The sequence below is a fragment of the Gopherus evgoodei genome, chromosome 11 (genome assembly GCF_007399415.2).
Source record: "Gopherus evgoodei ecotype Sinaloan lineage chromosome 11, rGopEvg1_v1.p, whole genome shotgun sequence".
NCBI classification, from domain to species: domain Eukaryota; kingdom Metazoa; phylum Chordata; order Testudines; family Testudinidae; genus Gopherus; species Gopherus evgoodei.
This window is the reverse complement of record NC_044332.1, coordinates 35,968,121-35,985,089: the sequence shown is the minus strand read 5'-3', so window position 1 is coordinate 35,985,089 and position 16,969 is coordinate 35,968,121. Positions and strand designations below refer to the sequence as shown.

The 16,969-nt window shown below is 38.3% G+C and overlaps 1 protein-coding gene across 1 annotated transcript in view; it reads right to left on the bottom strand.

The window, feature by feature from the left end:
• The window catches only part of TTN (titin), a 308,951-nt gene that overhangs the window by 203,572 nt on the left and 88,410 nt on the right, over positions 1–16,969 (bottom strand). The window contains 21 exon segments of the mRNA XM_030580102.1: positions 20–301; positions 413–691; positions 975–1,256; positions 3,525–3,812; positions 3,952–4,239; positions 4,340–4,618; positions 4,723–5,001; positions 5,147–5,425; positions 5,607–5,894; positions 5,998–6,276; positions 8,195–8,485; positions 9,025–9,312; positions 9,475–9,762; positions 10,320–10,598; positions 10,690–10,968; positions 11,059–11,337; positions 11,498–11,785; positions 13,224–13,502; positions 13,616–13,897; positions 14,009–14,287; positions 14,571–14,852. Coding sequence (XP_030435962.1) covers positions 20–301; positions 413–691; positions 975–1,256; positions 3,525–3,812; positions 3,952–4,239; positions 4,340–4,618; positions 4,723–5,001; positions 5,147–5,425; positions 5,607–5,894; positions 5,998–6,276; positions 8,195–8,485; positions 9,025–9,312; positions 9,475–9,762; positions 10,320–10,598; positions 10,690–10,968; positions 11,059–11,337; positions 11,498–11,785; positions 13,224–13,502; positions 13,616–13,897; positions 14,009–14,287; positions 14,571–14,852 — 5,937 coding nt within the window.

The following is a 16,969-nucleotide window of genomic DNA, read 5'->3' as shown; positions in this document are numbered from 1 at the left end:
TTGTTTCCCTGTCACCAACCTAGAACTGACAGAGTGGCAAAGCACTCCTGAACTCCAGCATCATTTTTGATCTGACAGATGTATTTTCCAGCACTGGCTGGTTCTGCTTTTCCAATCCGTAGAGTTGCAACATTTTCTGAATAGGAAATCCAAAGATTTTCGCTTTCTCTAACAATTTCCCCTTTGTCTTTCAGCCACAGAACAGAAATGGGCTGGGATCCTTCTACTGTGGCCTGCAGCTCAACTGTGTCCCCTACTACAGCAGTGAAATCACTGAGCTTCTTCACAAAAATTGGTGGTGCTGGTGAAGAGAAGATACTTCATGTTAAAACCACAAGGAGAGTTCAGGAAGAGAGTGACGAGAATGACACGATGCTAGGAATATAACTGATGTGTAAATCATTAAACAAACCTCTTAGCATTATAGAGGAAATGCAAGTGTCACTTCCTACATCATTTACGGCCTTACAGTGATATTCACCGACGTCTGCGTCACCCAGGCTAAGGATGTGAATACTAGCAAGGTAGTTCTCGGACATGATTTTGTACTTCTTGCTACTTTTAATTTCTCTTTTGTCCTTATACCATGAAATTTGGAAAGGAGGAGTGCCCCGAAGCTCACACTCAAGATGGACATCTGAACCTTTCAAAGTCTCAACCGGATGGGGTTTCTTGCTGAAAACAGGGGGTTCTATGGAAAGAAGAAGTTTGAGTTTCTGTTAATTCAGTTGGGGACATAACAGAGAAAAGAACATTTAAACAGTAAATTGTATCACTATGTTGGACTGATATGGAAGAGGAAAGACACGAGTCACAATAAGAGATGGCTCCAATGTCATAGAACCCTGGTAAAATCCATACCCTGCATTCTCAGAAGGCAGCACTCACTTATCTGACTGAAGAGAAGATTTATTAACCTTTCACAGCAGATTAAAAGAAGGAACTGACAAAAAAGGGAGGAGTGGGGTTCTGACCTTTCACTTTCAATGAAGTACTGGTGTTTGCAGTGCCTGCTGCATTGCGAGCTTCACAAGTGTAGTCTCCACTGTCCTCCACACTGAGATTGTGCATTTCAATGACTGCCACAGTGTCAATGAAGGACATTCTGTATTTTTTGCTGTCGTGGATTTCAGCTTCGTCTTTGTACCAGGTGACTTTGATTTCTGGAGAACCGCCTATTTTGCATTCATATGTAGTGGAATCATGCTGTTTCACAACTCTAGAGGAGTCTAGCTTCTTAATAAACCTTGGTGGTTCTATGAAACCAAAGGACAAGTAAACATGATGATTCACTAAACTGCAGATTCTTTAAAATGAAAATCTAAGCAACAGTGTACACTTTTTTGGGTGGTGGGGGAACAGTACAAATATCCACAGAATGTGAATTTACACTAGCTGGTGATATATCTGGTAGCAGCATAACAAAAAGAAACACATAGCATACATTACAAACAAATTCAGGGGAGTTTCTTTATACGTCTTTGCCAATGGTCTGCATTATATGTAGAATGATTTCCCAAGTTCCTTGCAAAGATTTGGACATATTTATTTTGCAGAAAGGTTATTGTTAATTAAATTGCCACATATATAACTTACAAGAGCATTTAGATATAAGAATTACCCTCAGCTACAGTTCAATAGTTTATATATCACGTGCCCAGATTTTCATATAGCTACTACACACAAAACTATATATATATATTGACATGATTCACTGACATATTCAACTCTTACTGTGGGTGACAGCATCATAAAATGCCAAACTTACAGCTGAAATTTGCTCTTTGGATGTTCCATACTAGATTTCAGCTGATTTGTGACCTTGACCATGACAGAAATGTATACTGAATTCTGTCCATGTTATATGTATGGAAGAGAATTTTAGATATATATATTATTTAATATACTATTATTATTTAGTGTATAGATACCTGGTGCGTATGTGTATGCTGTGTAGCTTAGTCCTAGAGTATATGTATATGGCTAAAGTCTGTTTCCTGATCGACCTTTTGGGCAAAAGTACGTTTGTTATGTACAAAGTCTGTGTTTAAGCTTTTTACATTTCCCAATGTTTAGCACATGCAGCATGTAAATACCTTGCAACGCCGGCTACAACAGGGCCATGTATACACCTGTTCTCACTTTCATGTGACAGGCAGCATCTCTCTCTTAACTGTAAACAAACTTGTTTGTCTTAGTGACTGGCCAAATAAGGCGTAGGACTGAGTGGACTTGTAGGCTCTGAAGTTTTACATTGTTTTGTTTTTGAGTGCAGTTATGTGAAAAAAATAATTCTACATTTGTAGAGGTGGACTTTCACAATAAAGAGATAGCACTACATCACTTCTAAGACAGCATTTCTCAAACTTTTGTATTGGTGACCTCTTTCTCACAGCAAACCTATGAGTGTGACCCCCCCCTTATAAATTAAAAACACTTTTTTTGTATTTAACAGTTATAAATGCTGGAGGCATTGGGGGGTTTAAGGGTGGAGGCTGACAAGTCGCGATCCCCCATGTAATAATCTCATGCCCCCTGAGGGGTCACAACCCCCAGTTTAGAACCCCTGTTCTAAGAGGTGAATTGAAAAATACAATTTCTTTTATCTTTTTTACAGTGCAAATATTTGTAATAAAATAATATAAAGTGAGCACTGCACACTTTGCATTCTGTGTTGTAATTGAACTCAATACATTTGAAAATGTAGAAAAACATCCAAAATATTTATAATAAATTTAAATTGGTATTTTATTATTGTTTAACAGTGCAGCTAAAACTGTGATTAATCAGGGTTATTTTTTAAAAACTGAGTTAATTTTTTATGTGTTAATCACTTAAGTTAACTGCAATTAATTAACAACCCTACAAATAAGTTCCTGTTAATGCTATCTACAATTAACTTTCAGTAAAAAATGGCACACTTTTTTAAGAGACTTCGCCTACACTCATCCTGTTTAAGGATCAATGGGAATTACAGAGCCAGAACAACTGTTATAAACCCAAAGGCCCTGCCCACATGAAGGAAATTACAATGGTGAAAATCCCTAATATACCGGTGTAGTTTACACCAGGGTAGATTAGTCCGATCATAATGGAGAGATACGTAGGTTGAAGAATCCACATACTATACTATGAGCAGCGTGCTGGTGGGAAAAAAATGTTTTTCCCGCAGACTACTGTCAGCTTCTTAAATGTTCATATTCTAATAGACCCTTGGTATGGGTGAGGAGAATTTGCATTTAGGAGGTTAAAGGGTTTTGCTCAACAATCGCGTCACCGATCAAGGTGCATTATGATTCAATTCTGAAATAACTAACAAGGTGAAAATTACTGCTGTCAAAATCCTGGCCAATGTGTTTGCTCTACCTCAGCACAATTGGAAAACAAAGGGTCTCGTTTTAAGATGATTGAACGCTTTCGGACTTGCGTAATTTCAAAGATAAAAGAAGCTCAGCATTGTTTTGTCTCTCTAATAAGGTAAAACACTTTGCAAGAAGACGACAAAGCATTGCGTTCCTAAATACCTTTCACACTTAGCTGAGCAGTGCAAGAATCCTTTCCAGCATTGTTGCTCGCAGAACAAGTGTATAGTCCGGAGTCTCCTTTGCCTACTTTTAGAACTGTCAAGCTGGCTGTGTTTTCCACCAGGGTGATCTTGTAGTTGCCCCCAGGACGGATATCTCTGTTATCTTTTGCCCAAGTGACTTTTAGTGGTGCCGATCCAGTGATGTGGCATTTAAAGGAACCACTTGCTCCAAGAGCCACCTCAATGGGTTCTGGTTTCACATCAAAGACAGGAGGTCTCAGACGCTCTAAAATGGAAGAAATAACATAACTTTCACAGTTGCTGCTTCACCGCCACACAAGTGGATCATTTGGCATTGCACAACAACGCAGTGCCTTCTGTTTGTTTAAAGCCTATGGCCAGGACAAGATTTAGCAGCTACCAACCTGTGAGAAGGAGCTTGGCACTGGAAGAAGCAGTCCCAAGAGCATTGTGAGCTGAGCACGAGTACTGGCCACAGTGAGCCATGTCGGTCTGCAAGATCTGAAGAGTTGCTACGTTATTTAAGAATGTTGTTTGCATGTTATCATCATCATGTAATAGCACCCCATCCTTATGCCATGAGACCTGAATAGGTTCCGAGCCATTTATGCGACAATCAAAGGTAATGGGGGAACCAACAGTCTCCTGAATGTCTTTTAGTTTTCTTGCAAAGGTCGGTGGAAACTTACGGTCTGCAAGAAAATAAGTAGGAAATAAGGCATCCTGCCAACCTGCAGACAATTTGCATTTACAATAAGCCTGTTACTGAAATATTTGAAATGAAATGATCACCTTTAACAGTGAGTAGAGCTGTGGAAGAAGCAAAGCCAACACTGTTTTCTGCTTTGCAGATGTATTCTCCAAGGTCACTGTTCTCCACCCGGCTGAAAGTTAGCGTGGCCACATTATTTTTGAAGTACATTTTATAAGTAGGAGTCGATTTTAGTTTTGTATCTTCTTTGTACCAGGAGACTTTGATTTCCGGCGTCCCAGCAATTTGGCACTTAAAAGATGCAGACTTCCCAACTGTCACCTCTACACGTTCCAAGTGTGTCACAAAATAAGGCGGTTCTAAAGCACAAACGATCGCAATCAGTGTCACAGAAAAAAGAGCAAATCTTATACTGACCATTATTAATACAAGAGCGGTTAAGGAATCTGAGATAGCAACACACCTAGGATTGATATTTGGCCTTGGCAAATATCTGCTCCGGCATCATTGGCAACCTCGCAAGTGTATTCCCCTTCATCATCTTTTGTACTGTTAAGAATTTCCAGTATGCTTGATTTTTCGGTAGTTGTTATTCTACATCTTGGGGACTGTGTTATGTGGAAGCCATTCTTCTTCCATGTTACTGAAATAGGAGGAGTTCCTTTGTATGTGCTTTCCAGAAGGATGGATTTCCCTTGCTCTACACTGGAATCACTTAATTTCTTCACAAATGTTGCTGGCTCTATAGCAACAAATAGGAAGGCCAAAAGTGAAATAGAAGAAGGAGGAAGTAACATGATGTTCACGAATATGTGTGTGTACACACAAACACACAGACAAATAAATAAACACTGCTATCAACAACAACAACAAAAGTCAAAACACACCTTTTACAAAAAGATGAGTGGTACAAGACACACTGCCAGCATCATTAGTGACTCGACAGGTGTAATCTCCACTGTGGAGTGGTTCTACTTCATACAATTCCAGTTCTGCAACTGTATCCTCCAAAGAAATGTTGCAGGTACTATCTGACACAAGTTCCCTGATGCCTCTAAACCAGTTAACTTTGAACGGAGCCGTTCCTCTTATGAGACTCGTGAATGTTACACTCATCCCAGGGAGAACTTCCACGGGATCGGGTGTCTTCGCAAATGAGGGTGGTTCTAGACATACATAAAGAAGTTAAGACACATACACACATTAGTGTGATCGTTATGTTTGAAGATGAAAACCAAATCAGAGTTTGGCTGAAGATTTATAGGCACTCTGAAAATTGCCAAGGAAGAAATAGCAGCAAATCGAGGAAGCATTTTGCCTGGGGCACCTTGGCCCTCTTTTACTGACCTTGCACAATCAAAAAGGCACTGCATTCATCAGATCCAGCGGCATTTGCGGCGGCACAGGTGTAAGGTCCAGCATCTGATGAGTCCAGTGCATTCAGTTTCAAACCACACATATTGTCTGAAAATGAGACTTCATATTTGTCTCCACTAACAATCTCATTTCCATCTTGGAACCAGGCAACTGAAATGGGTGGTGATCCAGAAACTCTGCACTCCAGCAGTGCTGAGGAACCCAGCACCCCACATGTTTCCTTTAACTTCCTTGTGAAAAAAGGAGGGACAATGCGATCTGCATAGAAAAAGGTGACAAAACCACATTTAAAGAAATAAAAAGGGAAAGATCTGTTAAAAGAAAAGACAACATTAAATGACAAAGGCAGTAGCCGGCTAACCTGAAACATCAACTGAGGATGTACAGCTACTTTCACCAACTTCGTTTTGCACTTCAAATGTATATAGTCCCCTGTCGCCTGTCTCCGCAGAAAGAACTTTCAGCGTAGCTACTTTGTTAGAAAAGGTGATTTGATATTTGCGACCACTCTGTAGTTCTCTCCCATCCTTAAACCACTTTGTAATAAGTTCTGGTGTTCCACCCACTGTGCACTCTAATGTAAAAGAATCCCCAGCCGTAACTGACATCGGTTCTGGCTTCTCTAAAATGACTGCTGGTTCTGAAAGAAAAGAAAAACCGTCTAATCGGTTAAATCTAATTGTAAAGTCGAGAGAACAGAACAGGCAAATATTTAGTAAAGAAACATGTATCATGATTATAAGGGAGAAAGGCAATAGATTAATGAATTCTTAACTCTAACAGTAATGTTAAATCTATAAGCAAACTGATCAGCAATGTATGTTGATACGTACAAGTTTGGTTTCCAGGAATACTAATTGTACGCAGTTTGGGAAAATAAAAATAGTACTAAAAGAGTACTTTTTCGCAAGCATGCACAAAGAAATCTATAAGTATACCATCTTCTTTCAATGCAGTAGTTATATTTGCACTCCTTCTTAAAGAGACTTAAAATTAAAAATTGTTTAAACAGCTTTTAAAAGATCTAATACGCAATATACTACCAAAGCAATTACCGCTAAACCCTATGTTACCACAGTACACTGCCTCAGCTGTGCAAATTTAGATAGAGATGGTTTTGTTCTGATCCTTCCAACAGTGAAGGAAAAGCTGCTCATCTTGCACAGCAAAACTGAGATTCATGAAAAGAAATTGAGTAGAGATTTGATGGATATTATAGGATGTCACATTTTTATATCTCTAAAGATTCAATCAGTTTTGTTTTTACAATCTTAATTCATAGTTTACACCAGATGCCACTGTTTACATCATCGGTCATCATCATCATCACAAATCTTAAAGCAACATTTAGTCTGACTTGAACCCACAACATTAAATTAATTTCTTGCTTTTGGGTTTCAACTCGAGTCTTGATCCCATCCTGGTTGCCCACGACAGCAAGAGTGAGGGACAGAGACAATGTGATTGGCAGAAAAGGCAAAAGAGCAAATGTATTGACATTAACGTAGGTAAAAAGAAACAAGTGTTAAATGCTAAATGTTAAATGCTTCAAATCTTTGCTGCATGTTAAATGCAAGTCTTGGGTCAAGAGGAGAACACTATAGGCATAATATAAAAGACAAAATAACGGGGAGCATAATGGCTCAATCCATTTTTACAAATAATGTAGTCTTTACTATTACTTTAACTTATGACACACGTCATATTACAGTAGGCGAAAGAAAAGAGAAAAACAAATGCTAAAGAAAGAGAAAGCTATGCAATGAAGTAGACAAATGTGTTTGCACTAGGCTTGCTAAGAGCTAGATTATGATAAATAATTAACAAAATACGTTCTAAGCATATTATGTAATATGCCAGGAATGCCTATGAAGGGTATCGATTTCCACAGACATATGGTTAATCAGAATAATGTATGCAATATAAGCAAGAATAGATCCCAAAGGATAGTATGCAAAAAGTAATAAAATAAAATAACATAAAATAAAAAATAGATTATGTGACTCTTGCATTAGTAGCTAAAGAGTTTTGAGCTGTTTTTGAAAAATGCTGACATTGTCCTGGAAAAATCTGTCACACTTTAGTGAGCAAATATTACTGGTACGGTCCTGAACTTGTGAAATTGCCAGGAAAATTAATGGCTTATTGTTGAGATCTAGCCACTTATAACATTCACCGCATCGGGTTATTTGCTATGAATACGTATTGAAAGCAGCAAGCTTTGTATAAAACCATTCGATAAACTAAATGTAGAAATCTGCAGGAAATATTAGTATGGCATTCTAATTAGTAGAAAGTAATAGACATATTGTGCTCAATTCTCTCCTGAGATACAGAGCTCACATTGAAGTTCATAGTTCTTCCTCAGTATCTAAAGGAGAAATATCTGCCGTTATCTCATTGTGTATGCTGTACTGAATTTAATATTGTTCAGACACAATTATATATGGCCTAAAAATAAGACTCAGTAAGAAATATTTGATTAACTATGGAAGGTATATGTTGACAGCTAACATGCTGATAAAAAAAAAGAGAAGCAAAACGTGAAATTAACTAACCTTTAATAACAACAGAAGAAGTACACAATACACTTCCTGCCTCATTGGACACTTTGCAGGTATATAAGCCAGAATCAGCCTGCCTTGCACCTTTAATTTGCAGAAGTATGGTGTTGTTCAGGAAAGATATTTCACAATTGGGACTCTGATAGATCTCTTGATTATTTTTATACCAAGAAACGGTCAAAGGCTGAGAACCGGAAACACGGCCCTCAAGTTTAAGTGTGTTCCCTTCTGTTTCTTCTACCATTTCAGATAGTTTCTTTGTAAAACTAGGTGGAATTTTTCGTTCTGCAAGAATAAACATACTCTTTCAATTCTAAAAATAAATGCTAATATAAAAAAAAGAGTTTTCAAGAAATACATTTATGACACTATGTTGTTTAAAAAACTGCTTACATTTTAAAAGGGGATCTATTATTTACAAAAAGTACACAGAAAACACCACTCTTAGAACAGCAAAACACCACATTGTGTAAATGGATGTGGAGTTTTATTAGTTATGAAAAAATTCTTTTTTTTAAAGAAATCTGGACTGTAGGTATAAGCAACAAGAAACAAACCAGAATTTTGTATTAATCATTTAGGATGGCAAAGTATTCAACATTGCAAAGAAAATAAGATTGAAGGAAACATCATTTCCGCTGCTGAATTCTCCCTAAACCTTCCTTCAAAAATCTTTCGGTCCCTCCTGATAAATCCTTTAAAATACACATTCCTAATTCACAGATTGAGAAGAGGGTCTCCAATTTATATCATAGCAAGATGACTTCGTTCTTTCAGATATAAGAAATTCAATGTGCACATCATACACATGAATCGGGCAATACCTTTAATATTAAGCTGAGCTGCACAAGAGTCCTTTCCAACTTCATTGCTAGCATAGCATGTATACATTCCAGAGTCTGCATTGTCAGCATTCAGAATTGTCAAATGGACTATGTTTTCTACATAACTGATCTGGTATTTTCCTCCAGTCCGTATCTCTTGGTTATTTTTTGCCCAAGTGACCTTAATTGGTTGTGTTCCTGATATGTGACATTCAAAGTCTGCACTATCCCCAGCAAAAGCATCCACGGGTGCAATTGGGATGTCAAACAATGGAGGATTCTTCCCTTCTACAGGGTGAAAGAAACAGAAAAACACATATTGCTTTTAAAAGCTTAATTAGTTTAAAGCATATTGTTAAATAAATGTTGCACTTATTGTTTTAAGTTGAGAATGGAAATTTTAAAATGACTTGTTGATGTTGAAGGGAAATTATTTAATAACCAACCAACCTGTAAGCACAAGGCTGGCACTGGAAGAAGCAGTTCCAATAGCATTGGAAGCTGTACAAGTGTATTGCCCAGTAAGGCTCTTGTCAGTCTGCAAAAACTGGAGAGTTGCTACGTTATTTAAGAAGGAGGTTTGCACGTTGTAGCCATCTTGGATATGTACGCCATCTTTAGACCAGAATACTTCAATAGGTTCTGAGCCGGTTATGCCACAATCAAATGTAACTGGTAAGCCAACAGTTTCATGAATGTCTCTCAAAGTTCGTGTGAATGAAGGAGGAAGTTTACGTTCTGCAAGCAAAGAAGCATAGCACAGTAAAAGTTTTGGGAAGTTATCCAGCTTTGGTGAATTCCCCAGTAAGCACTGCCTAAGAAGACTCTGAATTGTAGTATAGATTGGGCAGATTTACAGGAAGATAATGGAAGATCCAATCATTGTGTTCAACCAACTTGCCAATTATCAAACAGTAAAAGGCCCCAAAGAATCAAGGAGATTATTTGTTAGATCATTTAGCTTGCGGGTTGGTGTCAAGAGAAAGCTCTAGACAACCGGTCAATGTGGTTTTTAAGTTTTGATTAATAGTCTCACATTTTCTACATTGGAAAGAGCTGGAAGAATGCCCTATTCTGAAGGAGCAGAATCAGAAGTCAGTATCCATTAGTGAGAGTGCTGGTTAAAGCTGGTTAACTAAAGATTGACATTGAGAATGACTTTCCAGCCAGACTTTCACTAGTAAAAGGTAATCAATGCTCAGGGCGTTCTAGACAGGGGTGGTCTCTAGCTGGTCAGGTAGAGTTCACAGAGTGTTCCTATGAAACTTTTAAATGTGTTAACATGAATTATTCACCTTGAACAGAAAGCAAAGCTGATGAAGAAGCTTCTCCAACACTGTTTTCTGCTTTGCAGATATACTCCCCACTATCCCCACTATCCACCTGGCTGAAAACCAAAGTGGCAACGTTGTTCTTAAAGTGCATTTTAGAGGTAGGAGTTGCTCTTAGTTTCGTATCTCCTTTGTACCATGATACAACAATTTCTGGTGTGCCAGCAACTTGGCATTGTAATGACGCAGAATCCCCAACTGTCACCTGAGCAGGTTCCAAACGTGTAACAAAGTAAGGTGGTTCTAAAGAACAAAGACACGTGATTAATTCCAAAATTTAAATATCACAAAAACTATTACTATAAAAAAGATCCCCTGTGGAATGAGGACACACCTAATACTGAGATGTCAGCTTGACAAAGATCTCGTCCAGAATCATTCTCAATGTGGCAAGTGTATTGTCCCTGATCTTCTATTTTACTACTTGGAACTTCCAGTATGGCAGAGGTTTCTGTGGTAGTGATGCTGCATTTTTCAGAATGAGCTACTTCGAATCCATTTTTCTTCCACAAGACTGCAATCGGAGGAGTACCAGAGTATGTGCATTCCAGAATTAATGGTTTTCCTTTCTCTACACTGAGATTATTCAGTTTTTTCACAAATTTAGCTGGTTCTACAGTGAACATTATGAAGATAAAAGTTAAAATTTGACACCAAGAGATTTTTTTTTAAAGAAATATATGTAATTGCAAGCCTGACAAACCTTTTACAAAGAGCTGTGTTGTGCAAGAAACTTTGCCAGCCTCATTAGTGACCAGACAGGTGTAGTCTCCACTTTGGAGTGGCTGTACGTCAAACAGCTCCAGTTGTGCAACTGAATTTTCCAAGGAGATGTTGCATCGATGTCCTGGTACTAGCTCGACACTTCCTTTGAACCATTTAACATTCTGTGGAGGGGTGCCTTTTAGGATACTAGTAAAAGTTATATTTGCCCCAGATAAAACTTGCAGGGGATCAGGTTTCTTCACAAAAGAAGGAGGTTCTAAAGACACACAGATAAGAGAAGTGAACTTTGATGAAGAGTAAAATATTCCCATATGAAACACAGGTGAATAGACTCATATAAACACACCCAAAAAAGTAAGCAACTCACAAAGAAAGGAGTTTATATCTGGAAGCTCTGCCTTGTTCTAGATACTAACCTCTAACAGTCAAATATGCACTGCATTCATCAGATCCAGCTACATTAGTAGCTGTGCATGAGTAAGTTCCCATATCAGATTCCTTTAGTGAGTTCACTTTCAAAGAGCAAGCATTGTCTGTAAGGGTCGTCTGATACTTGTCTCCACTAGTGACCTCATATCCTTCATGGAACCAGGAAACAGAAATAGGTGGTGACCCATACACTTTGCACTCCAGAACAACAGAGGAACCCAACAGACCATTGGTTTCTTTCAGTTTTCTTGTGAAAGAAGGAGGTATAATGCGATCTGTACAGGATAAAACACAGCTATATTACAACAGTATAACTTAAAAGGTTGATGGTTTCCAGTCATCCAGCAGAAACACCACACTTTCCTTTGGCACACCTACGTTGGCTTGGGAGAATCCAAAGCAGGCCTACAATTCAACCCATTGAAGTCTGAGGTACTGAGAGAAGACAAGAACAGGTTGCAGTATACTCTCTTGTGCTGTCACTCATCCCTTCTGAGGGTCACCTTTCTCCTTTTATTTTTCAATACTTTCTCATAAGGAGAAGAATAGTATTGCACCATTTTGGACGTTCAGACTCAGTTGATGAGACTGACCCCAAGCAACAGCCTCATCTTTGTGTTGGGTGAAAAATGCTTCAACCTACTCCCTCCCTCTGTGATCTCCACAACACTAGGGGGCGCACATAGGGTGCCTAAGATCACATTAGTAGTGAGTCTTCCCAGAATGGCAGCAGCCTGACATTACACCAAAGGAAGCAGCATGTTGTGTAATGCTTTGTGATAAATGAAAGGTGGGGGGAGTTCCCTTTTATGAACACTCACCCAGCCACTTAGCTATAAAATCCCTGTTAGTAGCTATTCGCTACTTGCTTTACCTGTAAAGGGTTAACAAGTCCACAAGTAAAAGGAAGAGAGTGGACACCATGACCAAAAGAGCGAATGAGAGGGCTAGACCTTTTTATAAAAAGAATCCCTTTGTCTATCTGTAGTTGTTCTCCAGAGAGAGGAGACACATAGTTGCAATGCTATAAAAAGCTTTAAGTCAGCTATGAAAAATCAGATCATACCTAGAACTACTTATTTGAAACCCCAGATATGTAAGTAGATCAGGAAATTTTAGGAAAACATGATTAGGCTTGTGGGCTCCTCTGTGCTAACCCCAGGTGCTTTTGTTTTGCTTGTATCCTTTAAGTTGGACCTCAATAAAGTTATTTTGATGGGTAATCTTTATAAGTGGTTCTTTTCAAAATCTAGCAAAGAGTCTAAGTTCCAAATGTATTTTCTTCTTTTTTGTTTTTAACAAAATTTAACTTTTTAAAAACAGTATTGACTGTTTGTGTCCTAAGAGTTGTGCATAGATTGTTTAATTAGCTCATGGCAACAGCTGATTTCCTTTGCTTTCTTACTCAGCTCTTCCCGGAGGAGGAGAGAAAGGGCTTGAGGGTACCCACAGGGAGGAATTCCCAAGTGCACCTTCCTGGATCCCAAAGGGTTTTTTTGCACTTGAGTGGTGGCAGCATCTACCCATCCAAGGTCAGAGAGAAGCTGTAACCTTGGGAATTTAATACAAGCCTGGAGTGGCCGGTATTAATTTTCAAAATCCTTGCGGTCCCCCACCTTTCGCACTCAAAGTGCCAGAGTGGGGAATCAGCCTTGACACACCTTTTAAAGAAACTGTAAGAATCAAAGATAATTCACAAGTTAATCAACTAACCTGAAACATGCACTGAAGCTGTGCATCTGCTTTGACCAACACTGTTTTTCACCTCAAAAGTATACTCCCCACTATCTTCTACTACTGCATCGTGGATCTTAAGCCCAGATACTTTGTTGAAGAAGCTTATTTTGTATTTGTGATCAGTAGACAGCTCATTCCCATCCTTAAACCACCTAGTAGTGAGCTCCGGTGTGCCGTCCACTGTGCATTCTAGAGTACAAGAGTCTCCAGAGGTGACTTTCATTGGGCCGGGCTTCTCTACAATGACTGCAGGTTCTGAAATGAGATACAAATCACAGCCATATTTGATAACAGGATGGGAGGTGCAATAAGTTTGTTAAGTGAGGTTAAAATATCATTCTATATTTTTTTGTTTCCTTGTTACCAACCTAGAACTGACAGAGTGGCAAAGCACTCCTGAACTCCAGCATCATTTTTGATCTGACAGATGTATTTTCCAGCACTGGCTGGTTCCGCATTTCCAATCTGTAGAGTTGCAACATTTTCTGAATAGGAAATCCAAAGATTTTCGCTTTCTCTAACAATTTCCCCTTTGTCTTTCAGCCACAGAACAGAAATGGGCTGGGACCCGTCTATTGTGGCCTGCAGCTCAACTGTGTCCCCTACTACAGCAGTGAAATCACTGAGCTTCTTCACAAAAATTGGTGGTGCTGGTGAAGAGAAGATACTTCATGTTAAAACCACAAGGAGAGTTCAGGAAGAGAGTGACGAGAATGACACGATGCTAGGAATATAACTGATGTGTAAATCATTAAACAAACCTCTTAGCGTTATAGAGGAAATGCAAGTGTCACTTCCTACATCATTTACGGCCTTACAGTGATATTCACCGACGTCTGCGTCACCCAGGCTAAGGATGTGAATACTAGCAAGGTAGTTCTCGGACATGATTTTGTACTTCTTGCTACTTTTAATTTCTCTTTTGTCCTTATACCATGAAATTTGGAAAGGAGGAGTGCCCCGAAGCTCACACTCAAGATGGACATCTGAACCTTTCAAAGTCTCAACCGGATGGGGTTTCTTGCTGAAAACAGGGGGTTCTATGGAAAGAAGAAGTTTGAGTTTCTGTTAATTCAGTTGGGGACATAACAGAGAAAAGAACATTTAAACAGTAAATTGTATCACTATGTTGGACTGATATGGAAGAGGAAAGACACGAGTCACAATAAGAGATGGCTCCAATGTCATAGAACCCTGGTAAAATCCATACCCTGCATTCTCAGAAGGCAGCACTCACTTATCTGACTGAAGAGAAGATTTATTAACCTTTCACAGCAGATTAAAAGAAGGAACTGACAAAAAAGGGAGGAGTGGGGTTCTGACCTTTCACTTTCAATGAAGTACTGGTGTTTGCAGTGCCTGCTGCATTGCGAGCTTCACAAGTGTAGTCTCCACTGTCCTCCACACTGAGATTGTGCATTTCAATGACTGCCACGGTGTCAATGAAGGACATTCTGTATTTTTTGCTGTCGTGGATTTCAGCTTCGTCTTTGTACCAGGTGACTTTGATTTCTGGAGAACCGCCTATTTTGCATTCATATGTAGTGGAATCATGCTGTTTCACAACTCTAGAGGAGTCTAGCTTCTTAATAAACCTTGGTGGTTCTATGAAACCAAAGGACAAGAGTAAACAAGATGATTCACTAAACTGCACTGATCCATTGAAATATTCCCTCAGTGAAATATCTAACCAAAAGCGCAAACTTATTTGGGTTGTGGGGGAAGAGTAGAAATAGCTACAAAATGTGAATTTACATTTGCCGGTGATATATCTGGTGGCAGCATGACAGAAACAAACACATAGCATACATAACAAACAAAAGCAGGGGAGTTTATTTGTGCATATTTTCCAGTGGTTTGTATATGTAGAATGATTTCCCAAGTTCCTTGCAAAGATTTGGACATATTTATTATACACAAAAATATTGTTTAATGAATTGCCATATATGTAACTTACAATAGGTTATATATCATATAACCAGATGTTCAAACAGCTACTGCATGAAAACTAGATATATGTTGACGTGATTTACTGAAATATTCAACTCGTACTGTGGGTGACAGCATCTTAAAATGCCAAATTTTCAGCTGACGTCTGCTCAATAGAAGTTCCATATTAGATTTCAGCTGATGGGTGATTTTGACCATTACAGAAATTTATATTGAATTCTGTCCATGTTATATGTATGGAAGGGAACTCTATATCAGTTTCTGCTATATCATTTAGTGTATAGATACCTCGTGTGTATGTATATGTACATGGCTAAAGTCTGTTTCTTGATCTGCCTTTTGGGCAAAAGTACATTAATTACGTATAAAGCCTTTATTTAAGCTTTTACATTTAGTTTATCTTATTTTACTTTTCTGCTATAGGTCTCTTTCTGCCACTTTTGTACAGAACTGATTTTTAAGTAATGATTAGTGCTATGAGGGTAAGAAAAAAAGCATGCAACAGAAGCAACATGTTCAAAACAACTAAGCTAACACATATTATTAAGACAAGTGTTTGCACTAAATGGCAATTGACCAAGATATTTATATTTTATTAATTTTGATGCCATCACTATTTTGTGTAGGGAATTCAGTATATATATCAAAGACGTGTCTAATAATATAAATACATTTAAATAATACATGTATTTAACCAATCTTTATTGCAAAAGTTAGAGGGTGGCAATGCTTCTGTTCAGGGTAGCTGTCTCAGCGAATGGAAATAAATAATGTGTTTTATCTGCAGAGTATTTAACACTTGATGTAAAAGAAGAACAGTATCAATATTAAGGCCTTGAGTCAACAAGGTAATTACACTCTAGCAAAGACCAAGAATGTGAGTGTCATTGAATGCACGTGTTTAAATTTAGACATTTCCTTGAGCCCATGGCTGAACTGGGGCCTATATTTGCCACATAATAATACATTTTCCAGTATGATTGTTATTCATTCCTTGAAAATTATAAATAAAAATAATGTCATTTTGTACTAGTTTTGATCGCAGAGGAGTTTCGGTTACTCTTTTGGCAACCAGATGTAAATTCATTTAAGTGCCTTTCAGATGCACATTTTAAGGCAGCAGATTAGAAATAAATACTTGTTAATAGTATTTAAAATTATCTTTAAGGAAAAAATACATCGTTACGGAGACACACCTTTCAAAGAGTCCTACACTCATCCTGTCTAAGGATCAATGGGAATTACAGATCTAGGACATAAACCCAAAGGCCCTGCCCACATGAAGGAAATCACAATGGTGAAAATCCCTAATATACTCTATTTCCCCATATTAAGTATCCTCACACCTTCTTGTCAACTGTCTAAAATGGGCCATCTTGATTATCACTACAAAAGTTTTTTTTTCTCCTGCTGATAATAGCTCATCTTAATTAATTAGCCACTTACAGTTGGTATGGCTACTTTCACTTTTTCATGTTGTGTGTGTGTGTGTGTGTGTGTGTGTGTGTGTGTGTGTGTGTGTGTTCCATTCTATGCATCTGATGAAGTGGGCTGTAGCCCATGAAAGTTTATGCTCAAATAAATGTGTTAGTCTCTAAGGTGCCACAACTATTCCTGTTCTTTTTCTTAACATACCAGTGTAGTTTACAACCAGAGTAGATTAGTCGGAGCCCAATGTAGAGATAAGTAGGTTTAAGAATCCATATACTATACAGGTGAGCAGAGTACTGGTGGAGAAAAAAATGTTTCTACCAGGATACTGTCAGCTGCTC